The sequence below is a fragment of the Trachypithecus francoisi genome, unplaced genomic scaffold (genome assembly GCF_009764315.1).
Source record: "Trachypithecus francoisi isolate TF-2019V2 unplaced genomic scaffold, Tfra_2.0 Lachesis_group1, whole genome shotgun sequence".
Classification (NCBI taxonomy): domain Eukaryota; kingdom Metazoa; phylum Chordata; class Mammalia; order Primates; family Cercopithecidae; genus Trachypithecus; species Trachypithecus francoisi.
Window position 1 is genome coordinate 102,633,113 of NW_022681454.1, and position 16,646 is coordinate 102,649,758.

At 35.2% G+C, this 16,646-nt stretch overlaps 1 protein-coding gene across 3 annotated transcripts in view; it reads right to left on the reverse strand.

The window, feature by feature from the left end:
- Positions 1-16,646, reverse strand: part of TBCK (TBC1 domain containing kinase) — a 261,067-nt gene that overhangs the window by 107,248 nt on the left and 137,173 nt on the right. The window contains exon 24 of one of the 3 annotated variants that reach the window (XM_033214931.1): positions 12,094-12,232. The exons of the other annotated variants lie outside the window; for them this stretch is intronic. Coding sequence (XP_033070822.1) covers positions 12,110-12,232 — 123 coding nt within the window. The 3' untranslated portion in view covers positions 12,094-12,109. Of the gene's footprint in view, positions 1-12,093; positions 12,233-16,646 lie in introns of those variants that run through there. 3 annotated transcript variants of the gene reach the window in all.

Genomic DNA, 16,646 nt, shown 5'->3' on the forward strand with positions numbered 1-16,646 from the left:
TAGTCATTATCTGACATGATTTGGATGTATGTCTCCACCCAAATCTCATGTCAAATTGTAATTCTCAATATTGGAAGTGGGGCCTGGTGGTAGGTAATTGGATCATGGGAGAGGTTTCTCATGGCTTAACACCACCCTCCTTGGTGTTGTCATCACAATAGAGAGTTCTTGTGTAAAGTGTGTAGCATCTCCCCTCTCTCTCTCATTCCTGCTCCTGCCATGTAAGATGCCTGCTACCACTTTGCCTTCTGCCATGAGAAAAATTTCCCTGAGGCCTCCCCAAAGGCAGGCAGATGCTGCCTTGCTTCCTGTACAGTGGAACTGTGAGTCAATTAAATTTATTTTCTTTATAAATTATCCAGTCTCAGGTATTTTGTTATAGTTATAGCAGTTTGAGAATTAGCAAATACATTATTTGTGATTGGGTCATCATTTTGTCTTTCCAGTTAGTATAAGAGTAGTTTACACATCAGAGTCACAGTGTGATAATATTCTGTGTTTTTCTGCATACTGTTACCAGTGAGTTTGTTTTTTTAACCTTCAGATAATCTTCTATTACTCATTAAAAGTGCTTTCTTTCTGTTTGAAGTACTGCCTTTAGCACTTGTAGGACAGGTCTGGTATTGATGAAAACCCTCTTTTTGTTTGGGAAGTTTTATTTCTCATTCATGTTTCAATGACATTTTCAGAGGATACACTACTCTAGGGTAAAAGTTTTTTTTTTTTTTTTCTTCAACACTTTAAATACGTCATGTCACTTTCTCATGACCTGTAAGGTTTCCACTGAAAAGTCTGCTGCCAGACACCTAAGAGTTCCATTGTATATCATTTGTTTGTTTTATCCTGCTTTTAGGATCCTTGCTTTATCTTTGACCTTTCAGAGTTTAATTATTAAATGCCTTGAGGTAGTCTTCTTTCAATTAAATGTGCTAGATGTTCTATAACCTTCTTGTACTTGAATATTGATATCTTTCTCCAGGTTTGGGAAGTTCTCTGTAATAATTATCACTCATTAATATCCTTTTTATTCAAAGGGGTAATAACTTTCTATCCCTATCTGTGTTTCCTTCTCCTCTTTAAGTCCAATAACTCTTAGATTTGACCTTTTGAAGCTATTTCCTAGATCCTACAGCTATGCCTCATTGTTTTTTATTCTTTTTTCTTTTGTCTCCTCTGACTGTGTATTTTCAAGTAGCCTGTCTTCAAGCTCACTAACTCCTTCTGCTTGATCCATTCTATTAGAGGACTGTGATCCATTCTATTAGAGGACTTCAGTATGCCAATTGCACTTTTTCAAGTATAGAATTTCTGCTTGTTTCTCTTTAATTATTTCAATCTCTTTATGGAATTTATCTGGTAGAATTCTGAATTCCTTCTCTGCGTCACCTTGATTTTTTTTGAGTTTTTAGCCTAAAACAGCTAGTTTGAATTTCAAGTCTGAAAGGTCACATACCTCCGTTTCTCCAGGATTAGTCCCTGGTGGCTTATTTAGTTCATTAAGTGAGGTCATGCTTTCCTGGATGGTCTTAATACGTGTGGATGTTCATTTGTGTCTGGATATTGAAGAGTTAGGTATTTATAGTCTTCACAGTCTGGGCTAATTTGATCCTGTATTTCCTGTAAGGCTTTCCAGGTACTCAGAAGACTTGAGTGTTGTGATCTAAGCTATATCTGTATTAGTGGACATCCCAAATCCAGTAACACTATTGTTCTTGCAGACTTGTAGAGGTACTGCATTGATGGTCTTGGATAAGATCCAGAATTCTCTGCAGACAGTGTTGTTCTTTTCCCTTACTTTCTTCTAAAAAAAAATAGAGCCTCTTTCTCTCTATTCTGAGCCACCTGGAGCTTGGGGTGGGGTGACACAAGCACCTTTGTGGCCACCACCACTGGTACTGCATTGAATCAGACTGAAAGCCAGCATAGCACTGGGTTTCACCCAAGGCCTGCTGTCATAACTACTATCTGGCTACTGCCTGTGTTCACTCAAGGTCCTGGGACTGTAAAATCATTAGGTGGTAAAGTCAGCCAGGATTTTTCCTTCCTTTCAGGGCACAAGTTCCTCCAGGCAGGTCCAGAGGTGCCATCTGCGAGCCAGGGACTTGAGTCAAAAACCTTAGAAGTGTGCCTAGTGTTCTATTGTACTGTGGCTAACCTGGCACTCAAATTATGAGACACAGTATTTCCTACTCTTCCCTCCCCTTTCCATAGGCAGAGGGGCCTCACCCTATGACCACCACCACAAACCCGTGGAGAGTACTGCTGGGCTACTGCTGATGTCCTCTTAAGGCCCAAGAGCTCTTCATTGAGCTTGTGGTGAATGCTGCCTGGCCTGGGACTCACTCTTCAGTGTAGTTTCCCTTTGGCCCATGGCAGGTCCAGAAATGCTGTCCAAGAGCCAAGTCCTGGAACTGGGGGCCACAAGAACCTGCTTGGTGCTCTGCTTCCCTGTGGCTGAGCTGGTATCTAAGGGGTAAGACAAAGCTCCCCTTACTTTTCCCTCTGATTTTCTCAATCATAAGGAATCTCTCCCCATAGCCACCACAGCTAGTAAGGTGCTGAGTTTCACCTGAAGCCAGCAAGTCTCAGAGTGGCATACTAGCTGGATATTGCTACTGGTTATTCAGGACCCAAGGACACTTTATTCAGTAGTTGATGGGTCCTGCTAGAACTGAGTCTTTCCCTTCAAGGCAGCAGGTTCCCTTCTGGCCCAGGCTGTGTCTAGAAATGTCTGGGAGCTAGGTCCTGGAAAGGGGGCTTCATAACTCTGACTGGTATTCTATCCTAATGTGGATGAACTGGTTTCCAAGATGTAAGGCAGAGACCTCTTTATTCTCGCTCCTCTCCTTAAGTGGAAGGAAGGTGTCTATTTTGGAGCCCCATGCTGTGCATCCTGGGTTTGGGGTAGGGGTGGTATAAGCACTCTCTTAGCCACTCTGGCTGTGTCTCAACAGATTACGTGCCTCCTTAGTCCACTCACCTTAATCTCAGTTAAGCACTAGGACTCCCCTAGGAGTTGCAGTCCCTGTGGCCTAGACTGCCTTTGAAGTTTATTTAGAGCCCCAGAGCACTTTAGCCCAGGGTGATAAGGCTTGCCAGAACTGAAGTTTGGACCACTGGGATGGGCAATTCCCCTCTGACTAGAGTTGGTTTAAATATCTCCTCTATGGGTGGGCATTAGTTAAGTGCAGCCTGGTTTTACATTCTGCTGTAACAGGGTACCACTGAGTTCAATGTAATGTCACAATTCCTGCTGGGGGGTGGGCGAGGGGTGGCATTGGTGATTCAAGACTATTTCTACCCTCCTCAGTGCCTTTTTCAGTGACATGAAGTTAAAACCAGGTACTGTGGGTGCTCATCCAGTTTTTGGTTCTTATGAAGGTGCTTTTCTTGTGTAGACAGTTGTTAAATTGGTGTCTGTGCAGAAGGCATGCTCGGTGAAGGCTTCAATTTGGCCATCTTACTTTGTCCCCTTCCTATCATTTTATTTAAGAATCTATGATACAGTTCTTGATCTTTAGGAATTTATGTTCAAAAAGAAAATGAAGGCAGACATAGAGGCATTAAAGCAGAAGTATGTATAGGGCATTTCTAAAACTGAGTGAAATCTAATTTCTGTGCTACAGCATAGAAAAATTAGAGGGAACAATACTGACAGAAAATCTTGGTAAGGTTGTCAAGGGAAATATTATATTGGGACTTTTAGACCATCTTAGAAGTTTGAATTTTATTGTCAGGATAATCATAAGAGTCTTGGTAAACATTCTGATTAAAAAAGATTATGGTAGCTGAAGTCTAAAACATGGATTAAATATAAATAAGAATGGATGCAGAGAGACCAGTCAGAAAATCGTAGAACAGGCCAGGTGTGGTGGCTCATGCCTGTAATCCCAGCACTTTGGGAGGCTGAGGTGGGTGGATCACCTGAGGTCAGGAGTTCGAGACCAGCCTGGCCAACATGGTGAAACCCACTTCTACTAAAAATACAAAATTAGCCAGGTATGGTAGCACATACCTGTAATCATGGTGAACATGAGTAAAATATTGTCAGCAGAATTGGAGAGAAGTATACAGATTAATAAACAAAAGTTTTTGATTGATTAAATTTGGAAGGTAAGGCAGGAGTCAAAAATGAAGCCACTAACCTAGATGAAGTAGATAAGTTCCTAGAAACACAAAGCTTACCAAGACTAAAATCATAGAGATAGAAAATCTAACTAGATCTAGTACTAACAGGGAAATTGAATCAGTAATAAAAAGTCTCCTAAGAAAGAAAAGTCCTGGACCTAATAGCTTAACTGGTGAACTCTACCAAACATCTAAAGAACACAAATCCTTCTCAAACTTTTCTAAAAAGCTGAAGAGGATGGAATACTTCCTAACTGATTGTATAAGGCCAGCATTATCCTGATCCCAAAGCCATACAAAGACACTACAAAAAGGGAATACTAAAGACAAATGTCCCTTATGAATATGGAAAGAACAATCTTCAACAAAATAGCAAATCAAATTCAAAAGCATATTAAAATTATATAGTATGATCAATTGGGATTTATTCCTAGAATGCAAGGATGTTTCATCACAGGAAAATCAATCCATATGATACATTATATTAACAGAATGGAGAGAGAGAAAAAACAAAAACAAAAAACACACACATTATCATCTAGACTGATGCCAAAAAAAGACAAAATCAAACACCCTTTCATGATAAAAACACTTAATAACTAGGAATAGAAGGAAAGTTCCTCAACACAATAAAAGTCATATATGAAAAACCCACAGCAAACATGCTCAATGGTGAAAGGCTGAGAGCTTTTCCTCTGACATAATGAATAAACAAGGATGCCTGCTTTTGGGATGTATTTTCAACATAGTACTGGAAGTCCTAGCTGGAGAAATTAGGCAAGAAAAAGAAAAGTCATCCATTGAAAAGTAAGAAGTAAATTATCTGTTTGCAGATGATATGATCTTATATATATAAAAAATACCTTAAAGATTAGTTCTAACATTGTTAGAACTAATAATGGAATTCAACGAAGTAGCAGGATACAGAAAAAAACAGACAAAAAATCATGTATTCTATATACTAACAATGAACAATCAGAAAAGGAATTAATGAGGACAATCTGATTTACAGTAGCATCAAAAAGAATAAAATACTTAGGAATTAACCAGGGAGGTGAAAGATTTGTGCAATGAAAACAACAAAAGAATGCTGCAAGAAATTTAGAAAGACATGAATAAATGAAAACACAAGCCACATTCATGGATTGAAAGATATAATACTGTTAAGATATCAATACTACTCAAAGTCACCTACAGATTCAATACATCCTTATCAAAATACCAATGATGTTTTTAGCAGAAATAGAAAAACCTAATTCCAAAACTCATATGGAATCTCAAGAGACTCAAAATAGACAAAACAATCTTGAAAAAAAAAAAAAAAATAACAAAGCCAGAAGACTCAGACTTCCTGATTTCAAAGCTTATTTCAAAACTACTGTAATGAAAACAGTATGATACTGGCATAAAGGCAGACAGACATATAGACCAATAGACTAGAGCCAAAAATAAACCCTCTTATAAATGGTCAAATAAGTTCTGAGAAGGGTGGCTAAGACCATTCAGTGGCGTAAAGGACAGACTTTTTAGCAGATGTTTCTGGAAAAACTGTATATCCTCATGCAAAAGAATGAAGCTGAACTCTCACCTAATAACATGTACAAAAATTAAATCAAAATAAATCAAAGATTTAAATTTATGGCTAAAAACTATAAGACTCTTAGAAGAAAACACAGGGCAAAAGCTTCATGATACTGGGGTTGGCACTTGATTTCTAGGAGATGACACCAAAGCCCTAGGTAACACAGAAAAAAATAGTCAAATTGAACTTTGTGAAATAAAATATTTTGTGCATCAAAAGACACTCAACCGAGTAAAATGGCAACCTACAGAATGAAACAAAATATTTGCAAATCATATATTTAATATGAGAATAATATCGAGAATATATAGAGAACTCCTAAAACTCAACAAAAAAAGAAACAACTCAAGGGCATGTCTCCAGAGAAGATATACAAATGGCTAAGAAGTACATGGAAAGATGCTCACTATCACTCATCATTAGGGAAATATAAATCAAAACTACAATGCGATTCCACTTAACATTTATTATTTAAAAAAAAAGAAGAAAGAAAAAAAATCAAAACAGAAAAGTGTTGGCAAGTTTCAGAAGAAACTGAAACCAACCCTTGCACACTGTTGGTAAAAATGTAAACTGATAGAGCCGCTGTAGAAAACAGTATGGCAGTTCCTCAAAAAACTAAAGATACATAACACATGATCCTGAAATTCCACTTTTGGATATATGCCAAAAAGAACTGAAATCAGAATCTTGAAGAGATATTTATACACCCATGTTCATGGTAGCATTGTTTACAATTGCTAAAATGTGGGAGCAACTCAAGTGTCCACTGATGAATGAATGGATAAACAAAATGTGGTATACATACACAATGGATATTACTTAGCCTTAAGACGAAAAAAAAATTCTGACCAAAACTATATGATTCCAACTCTGTGAAGTACTTAGAGTAGTCAAAACCATAGAGATAGAAGTAGAATTGTTGTTGTGGAGAGGAGAGGAGAATAAGAAATTACTATGGGATGAGTTGAGAGGTGCAGTTTTACAAGATGGAAAGAGTTATACAGATAGATGGTGGTGATGGTTACACAACATTACGAATGTATTTAATATCACTGAACTGTACACTTAAAATGGTTAAGGTGGTAAATCTTATGTTATGTGCACTTTTATCACAATAAAAAATTAGGCAAGATCCCTACAAACACACATAAATGCATATATATTTAACTTAAAAGGGTTTACACATATTCAGAAACCTATATAAACTATACTAGAGCAACCAGTATTAGAATTCATGGAGAACAAGCTAAAAACACAAAGGCTCAGGGTCTATCCTTTAAACAAAGAGTGGCTTCATTTTTTGTTAGCTTTCCTAGAGAGGCTAATATACATCAACATTCGCAAACCACTGTTTTTATAAATGATTTTGCGGAGAGACCAAGGAGTGAGGGTCAGAGTGGAAAGAATGAAGTAAAAGGAAATAGAAGAAAGTGTCTGACCCAGTCCAATAATTGTAATGTGTTGTAAACTGAGAAGACATTATTAACTTAGCTATTTGCATTTGAGGTATACATATAATAGTATTAGTACCACGATAACATTTCTGTACCAAGGAATGGTTTGCAGCTTATTAACCAGAATTAGGTGTTTGTGTGTGTGTGTGTGTGTCTGTGTGTATATGTGTCTGTGTGTGTGTGCGTAAGACTTTCAAGACATATTGCTAAGCAAAAAAAGAGAGAAGAGAAGAGAAGTTTGGGCTGGAGCTAAAAACTGTAAGACATGGTAACTGTAAGATGCAAATATGAAACATGAAACAATACAAATGCTATTATTCCATTTATTTAAAAGTTAGATTACATGTTTCCATCCCAGCCACTCCCAAATCTCATGTCCTCACATTTCAAACCACAATCACACTTTTCTACAGTCCCCCAAAGCCATATTTCAGGATTAACTCAAAAGTCCACAGTCCAAAGTCTCATCTGAGACAAGGCAAGTCCCTTCTACCTATGAGACTGTAAAGTCAAAAGCAAGTTAGTTACCTCCTAGACACAATGGGGGTATAGGCAATAGAAAAATATACCCATTTCAAATGGGAGAAATTGGCCAAAACAAATGGGCTACAGGCCTCATAGAAGTCTGAAATTCAGTGGGGTAGCCAAATCTTAGAGCTCCAAAATGATCTCTCTTGACTTCATGTCACACATCCAGGTCATGATGATGCAAGAGGTGGGCACCCACAGCCTTGGGCAGCTCTACCCCTGTGGTTTTGCAAGATACAGCCCCACTTTCCACTGCTTTCATAGGATGGTGTTGACTGTCTGCAGCTTTTCCAGATGCATAGTGCAAGCTGTTGGTGGATCTACCATTCTGAGGTCTGGAGGACGGTGGCCCTCTTCTCACTGCTCCACTAGGCAGTGCACCAGGGACTCTGTGTGGGAGTTCTGACCCAACATTTCCCTTCTGCATTGCCCTATCAGAGGTTCTCCATTAGGGCTCTACCCCTGCAGCAAACCTCTGCCTGGATATCCAGGCATTTCCATACATCCTCTGAAATGTAGGTGGAGGTTCTCAAACCTCAATTCTTGACTTCTATGCACCAACAGGCCAAACACCATATGGGAAACTGCAAGACTTAGGGTTTGCACCCTTTGAAGCAAGGGTCTGAGCTGTGCCTTGGCCTCTTTTAGCCACAGCTGAAGCTGAAGTCACTGGGATACAGGGGACCATGTTCTGGCACTGCACAGAGTAGCAGCAGCCTAGGAAACCATTTTTTCTGTCCCACGCCTCCAGGCCTATGATGGGAGAGGCTGCTGTGAAGGTCTCTGACAGGCCCTGGAAACATTTTCCCCATTGTTTTGGTGATTACCATTTGGCTCCTCATTACTTATGCAAATGTATGCAGTTGGCTTGAATTTCTCCCCAGGAAATGGGTTTTTCTTTTCTTCACATCATCAGGTTGCAAATTTTCCAAACTTTTATGGTCTGCTTCCTCTTGGGCACTTTGCCACTTGGAAATTTCTTCTGCCAGATACCCTAAATCATCTCTCTCAAGTTCAAAGTTTCACATATTTCTAGGGGAGGGGCAAAATGCTGCCAGTCTCTTTGCTAAAGTATAGCAAGTGTGACCTTTACTCCAGTTCCCAAAAAGTTCTCATCTCCATCTGAGACCATCTCAGCCTGGACTTCATTGTCCATATCACTATCAGCATTTTGGTCAAAGCCATTCAACAAGTCTCTAGAGAGTTCCAAACTTTCCCACATCTGCCTGTCTTCTGAGGATTCCAAGTCTCTAGGAAGCTCCACATTTTCCCACATTTTCATGTTTCTTCTGAGCCCTCCAAACTGTTCCAACCTCTGCCTGTTACCTAGTTCCAAAATCCCTTCCACATTTTCGGTATCCTTATAGCAGCACCCAACTCTACCAGTACCAATTTAATATATTAGTTTGTTCTCATGCTGTAATAAAGACATACCCCAAACTGGGTAATTTATAAAGGAAAGAGGTTTCACAGTTCAGCATGGCTTGGCAGGTTTCAGGAAACTTACAATCATGGTAGAATGGGAAGCAAACATGTCCTTCTTTACATGGTGGCAAGAAAGAGAATGAGAGCCAAGCAAAGCGGGAAGTCCATTAGAAAACCATCAGCTCCTACGAGAACTCACTCACTATTACGAAAACAGTATGGGGGAAACTGCCCCTATTATTCAATTACTCTACCTGGTCCTGCCCTTGACACATGGGAATTACTACAATTCAAAATCAGACTTTGGATGGGAACACAGTCAAACCATATCAATTTCTGTCCAGGAATTTGTTTGCTTTCTCCTTCTTTACACTTGGAATATAGAAAGAAAAAATCATATTTTAATCCAGTAAATCAAGGTCTTTCGATATCCTATCCCCAAATCTAACTATCCCTTATTTTCTTATGTTGGATTATTATTGTTATTATTATTATTATTATTTGCTTATTTTTTGGGCCAATGGTAAAATAAGATTATACATTACTATGGAAAAACAAATTTCAAAAGATATTATTTTCTATAAAATGTCTTCTACTTAACTTCTAGAGGACTGATACACTTTACCCTTATATGTAGTTGCCAGGGTTTCTAGTCTTCATCTTTCACTGAAATTGTGCCTATCATAATGGCTCCAAAATTGCTTACATTAGATAATGGCAGAAGAATGGAACCAGTAAAAAGAATGGATGCAAAGCTAACCTTTTTGTTTTCAATGCATCTATTGCTCTAAATAATTTCAGCAGACAGTGTTTAGTTCTCCTTTAGGTTAATATTTTACTCTCAATATGTTAGCAAAAAAAGGATACATAATTGTACTTTTCCTTGTCCTTACTATAAAAAGATTTCTTCTTAAGAGTAGGTATGTAGATGATTGCAAGAGTATATATTAATGTATTTTCCAGAGAAATAGAGAAAAATTTAAACATGCTTGAAAAGCCAAGTGTACAGTAGGATATGATATATATTAATATATACATTTCAATAAATAAGAGTGAAAAACATATTTACAGTACTGATAAAATGGCAATTTATAAGTTAACTTGTATTAAGTAAGGTTTCTGAATCTCTTTACATCTAAAATAGGGATAAAACATCTCAGAGATTTGTTTAGGGGCAGATAAAATAACGTACCTGGGTACCTGAAAATCATAAAGCACTGTGGTGTTATTTTTAAACTATTAAAAATCTAAAAAGTGGTGTTGTTATTATTGAGATTAAACTTTGTAGACTGACATTTATACTTGAATTTTGGAAACTATTTGAACCAAAAGTATAAAAATGTGCTTTAAATAAGATTTTATCTACAGTAAACTCATGTTTAATCTACACTGAAAGCATACCTTGTAAACTGAAGGTAATGCAATAAATGCTATTATTTTTATGGTAATAGTATATACAAGCAGTTAGCATCATGTGAATAAAAAAATTTATTTAATAAAATCTTGGGTTAGTATATGTATTCATAATGAGGTATTAAAAATAACTTAATAATTATTGCTTATTTACATATTGCATGTAAGTTATACCAGTTGTAAATATGTGATTAAAATTTAAAAAAGAAATGCATTTTAAAAAATCAAAGATTAACTAGAGTTTTTTCCAAAATACACTCCGTTCAAAAACATTCATTCTATTAACCAAGATTACATATCTTTACTTATTATTTTCTTCAATTAACAAACTTCAGTCAGAATTCTCAAGCAGTTTTAGCTACTTTAGAGAAAACTGATGGGAAGGACTTTGGCACTAGATGAAATAATTCTTTTGGCAATTCTTTAGTTTAGGGATGAAAATAGTATTAAGACTAAAAAGTAAAGGTCAAAGTGAAATTTTAAACTGAATTTACTGAGGTAAAACTGCCAGAAAGATTCCTTCTTTGAAAACCCAGCCTCCCTAATCCTTACTCTCTGCACTGTTTTTATAGTGGTTTCTCAATGTAAAGTGATAGTAATGAGGTAACATAGCTGAGGAAAAACAGAATACTAGAACATCATGTCCTTTGTACAGATCATTTAAATATAGAAGACTGTTATAAAGTTCTTGGGCAGACTGCAAAGTAAAAAAATTAACTGTTAATTACTAAACATGTAATAATGGTTTTTTATTCTTTTGGAGTGCTTATTATGCACTAGACACTGAATTAGGAGCTTTATGTATATCATTCTTAAAGTAACCCTGCCAGGGTGGTATTATTTTAAGTATGTTCATAATTACAAATAGGGAAGTAGAGAGGTTATGTGAATTATTCAAGATTATACAATGAAAAAGGAACAGGGTTGAAATTTGAAACCAAGTCCATCTAACAGCAAAGCTCATGCTTTCTCTATTATAAAACTCTGATTCAGGGAATAAACACAACAGACGCATGCAGAAATAAAAGTATAATTGATTTTTCTTCTAATATCCACTTTTAAACTTCCATTATACTAGTAACAGAGTACAATTTATTTCAATTTATAAAAGCCGCTTTTAAAATCTGTTTTTGACTCAAACATAAGAATATATAATATAAACCTGAATTCTGATGATCCTAATTTTAATAAATGTTCTTTTTACAGCATGCATACATTATTTTTGTACCTGTTTTCTATTATACTAACACATTTTAACTTTCAAGTAAACAATATTAGGATGGAAAATGTAGACAACATTTCAGATAAAAGAGAACAAAAATTAAAAATTTTTATGTACAGAAATCTACAAACATAAAAAATTAAAATGGGTACTTTTAGAAAAAATTTTGAGAAAATAAACATGTTAACTAAATAGAAATACTTTTCAAACAAGATGAACTTATAGAAGTGCTTTTTCAGACAAGTTTCCTCAATTTATATAAAGAGATAATTCCTTTTATAGAAAATGATTAAATAACAGACAAAAGGAGAAATAAATAAAATTTAAAAAATAATTTCAACTTTTATTTTAGATTTAGGAGTACATGTGCAGGTTTGTCACAAGGGTATATTGTGTGATGCTGAGGTTTAGGGTGACTCCTGTCAGCCAGGTAGTGAGCACAATACCCAATAGGTAATATAATCTTAAGATCAAAGCCTGACAAGGACAAAAAGGAAAAGAAAATTATAGACCTTTCTAATCTATAAACATAGATGCATAAATTTTTTTAAAAAACTAGCAAATCAAATATAGCCAGTATGTCTTTTTGGTAGTGACCAAGTAGACTTTATCTCAGAAATGTAATGATCATCAAATATAAGAAATTGCAATAATGTAAGACATTATCACAATAAAAGATGAAATAATCCTAAATTAATACAAAATAAGCATTTGATAAAATTTAACATTCATGATAAACACTCAGAAATACAAAAAAGATGGGATAATAATTGTCTCAATAAAGAGTATAAAAAACATCAAACTTAATGATTAAATTAGAAGCATTTTCATTAAATTCAGGAACAAGTAAGTCTACCTACTCTTAAACTAGAAGTTCTATCCAAAGCAATAGACAATAAACAATTGGAAACATAATAACTGGAAAGAAAGAGATAAACTTATTCACATATATAGGGTGTATGTGTGTATATATTATATACACATTGTATATATATATAACTATATATAGAACTGTATATATGTGTATGTATATATATACAGTTGATTGAATTAGCTACAAACTATTAGACTTAGAGAAGAAATACCAATATACTTAGAGACTAAACAAAACACCTTTAATTAATAAATAGGTCAAAATATTAACTAAATGGAAATGAAAACACAACATCAAAATTTTTGGAATGCAGCAAAAACAATGCTCAGAGGAAAATGTATAGCTTTGAAGGCATATATTAGAAATAAGGGAAGTGCTAAAATCATCTAAGCTTCCACCTTAGAAAACTAGAAAAAGAATAGCAAATTAAATTCAAAGTGAGAAGAAAAATAAAAATCAGAGCAGAAATCAATGAAATTGAAAACAGTAAATCAAAGAGATCAATGACACCAAAAGCTGGCTCCTTGCAAAGATGAATAAAATCAATAAGCCTTTAACCAGCTAAGAAAAAAAGAGAGATTATTCAAATTACAAACAGCAGAAATGAAAGAGGAGATCTCAGTATAGATTCCATAGACAATAAAATGATAACAAAGGAATACTATGAACCACTCTATGCCCATAAATTTGATAGCCTTGATAAAATGGCTTGAAAGACACAATACGACACAATTTACATGAGAAGAATTAGATAATCTGAATAGGCCTGCATCTATTAAAGAAATTCAATCAATAATTAAGAACATTTCCAAAAAGAAAGTATCAGATCCAGTTGGATTCACTGGTGAATTCTACTAAAGACTGAAGGAAGAAATTATGCCAACTACCTACAATTTCTTTGAGAAGACAGAAGCAAAATGAATATGTCCTAACTCATTCTATGAGGCCAGCATTACCCTAAATACTAAAACTAGACAAAGACATTACAAGAAAACAAGATCTCTCATGAACATAGATACCAAAATCCTCAACAAAATATTATCAAAGTCAAGTCCCACGATGTATAAAATAAATTATATACCATGAACAAGTAGAATTTATCCCAGGCATGCAAGGCTGTTTTAACATATGAAAATTAATGTAATTCATTGCACCAACAAGCTAAAGAAGAAAATTCACATGATCATATAAATAGATACAGGAAATGCATTCTACAAAATCCAACATGCATTCATGATAAAAATCTCTCAGCAAATTGGGAATAAAAGAGAACTTACTCAACTTGTAAAAAACATCTACAAAAACCTACAGCTCACACAATAATTTCTGGTGAGACCCTAGAAGCTTTCCTGCTAAGACCAGGTAGAAGGCAAGGATGTCCTCTCACCATTTCTTTTTAACATTATATTAGATGTTGTATCTAACGCAATAACACAAGCAAAGAAAATAAGAGGTGTACTAATTGGCAAGGAAGAAATAAATTATTTTTCAAATAATGTGATCATATATGTAGAAAATCTGAAGGAATGAGCAAAAAACTGGAGCTAATATAAGTAACTACAGTAAGGTAGCAGGACGCGAAGTTAATATAAAAAGTCAAACGCTTTCCTGTATACCTGCAAATGTACAAATGGAATTTGAAATAAAAAATAATACCATTTACAACAGCATTCCTCAAAATCAAATACTTAGATATAAGTCTAACAAAATATATATAAGATCTAAATGAGAAAAACTATAAAAATCTGATGAAAGAAATCCAACAACTAGATAAATGAAAAAATATTCCATTTCCTGGATAGGAAGATTCAATAAACGTTGAATATCTCTAGTCCCGAAATCCATAATCCAAAATGTTCCAAAATCAGAAACATTCTGAATACCAAGATGACAGTCAAAGGAAACGCTCATTGGAACATTCTGGATTTTGTATTTTTGGATTAGGAATGCTCAATCAGTAAAGTATAATGCAAATATTCCAAAATCAAAACAAATAAAATGGGACCAAAAGTGTTTTTGGTCCCAAGCATCTCTGAAAAGAGACAATCAACCTGTACTGTCAAGAGTTCTTCCCAAACTGATACGTAGATTCAGTGTAATCCCAATCAAAATAGCAGCAAGTTATTTTGTAGGTATCAACAAACTAATTTTAAAGTTATTTGGAAACAAAGACTCAGAATAACCAATACAGTATTAAAAAGGAACAGAGCTGGAGGACTGACACTTCTGAGCTTCAAGACAAATTATAAATCAAAACAATATATTACTGGCAAAAGAACAGACAAACAGATCAATGAAAAAGAATAGAGAGCTCAGAAATCAACCCACATAAATAAAAGCAACTCATATGTGAAAGGAACAAAGGCAATAAAATGGAGAAGTCAGTCTTCTTAACAAATGTTTTTGTGTCACAAAGAGGATACAATTCAAAATTTGAAACAAAGAAACTATTAAATAACTTTGTATTCAGAATTGCTGAATTTCAGAGTTTCAAGCTATCTTACAGGTCATCTAGAACAGTGGTCCCCAACTGTTTTGGCACCAGGGACTGTTATCATGGAAGACAATTTTTCCATGGACCTAGGGTGTGGCACATGGTTTGGGGATGATTCAGGCATATTACATTTATTGTGCACCTTATTTCTATTATTATTACATTGTAATATATACTGAAATAATTACATGACTCTTCATAATATAGAATCAGTGGGAGCCCTGAGCTTGTTTCTCTGCTACTTGATGGTCGCATCTGGGGGTGATGGGAGATAGCGACAGATCATCAGGCATTATATTCTCATAAGGAATGGGCAACCTCGATCCCTCACACGTGCAGTTCACAAGAGGATTTCTGCTCCTATAAGACTGTAATGCTGCTGCTAATCTCACAGGAAGTGGCACTCAGGAAGTAATGCGAGTAATGGAGAGTGGCTGTAAATACAGATAAACCTTTGCTGGCTTGCCTGCCACTCATCTCCTGCTGTGTGGCCTGGTTCCTGTGACCGGTACCAGTCTGTGGCCTGGGGGTTGGGGTTCCCTAATCTAGAACAACATTTATCATTTACTGACAAATGAGTTCTCCCACCAAAATTCATTACATGGTAATATCTTCAGCTGAAAATTTCTAATATTTGAGAACTTACTTTCTTCCAGGCAGGCAGAGGAAAACTACTACTTTTGGAAAACTATAATGCAAATATTTATTTATAAGTGTGGGTTCTTATTCTTTTCTCTCTCAGGATATTTTAGAAATGTCTTATAATCTTTCATATGTATAATCATTTAGCTGTTTCCCTCTCTATCATCTATATATCTAGAGGCAGAGATTATAATTATTGAAATTGCTCTGTATTGAATCATAAGCAGGGTCATGTTTATAAGTGACCTTAATATAATTTGATTGTGATGGAAATATGTGCAAATGAATGTACTCATATATTTGGGGACATAAATAAAATCATAGAAAGTGCCATATCTGAAAAGCAATACATACATACTGACTGAAATTCAATTTCATGGAAATAATTATGATACTATGATAATATTAGAATATTTGAAATATATGAATTATTATAACTGAAAGCTTTGTTGACCATATTTATAAACTGTGTTTAATAAGAATGACAATGTTGAAACACCTACATGGGCATAGTTTTAAAAATGCTGTTTCTTCTGTCAACCAACAACAAGTTCCTGCTCTATTAACAACTCTTTTTCTATTTTTTAAATTCTTTCTTTGCTTCTGTAATCTCTCACTGTATAACCAACTGATATATAAACAGATACGACAAATGCAAACAAAAAAAGCAAAACTTGCTATCTGGAGGAATACATCAAAACAATCTTCCTAACTCTATAACCAAATAGATATAATGGTTTTCTGGAACATTTCTATGAATCTAATCACGTTAGAAAATAGCTACATTAAAAGGACATAAATGACACCATTAAGAGCAATAATGATACTAGGGTATATTAATTTTAACATCCATCTCCTTTTGGACTTCGTAAACTAAATCC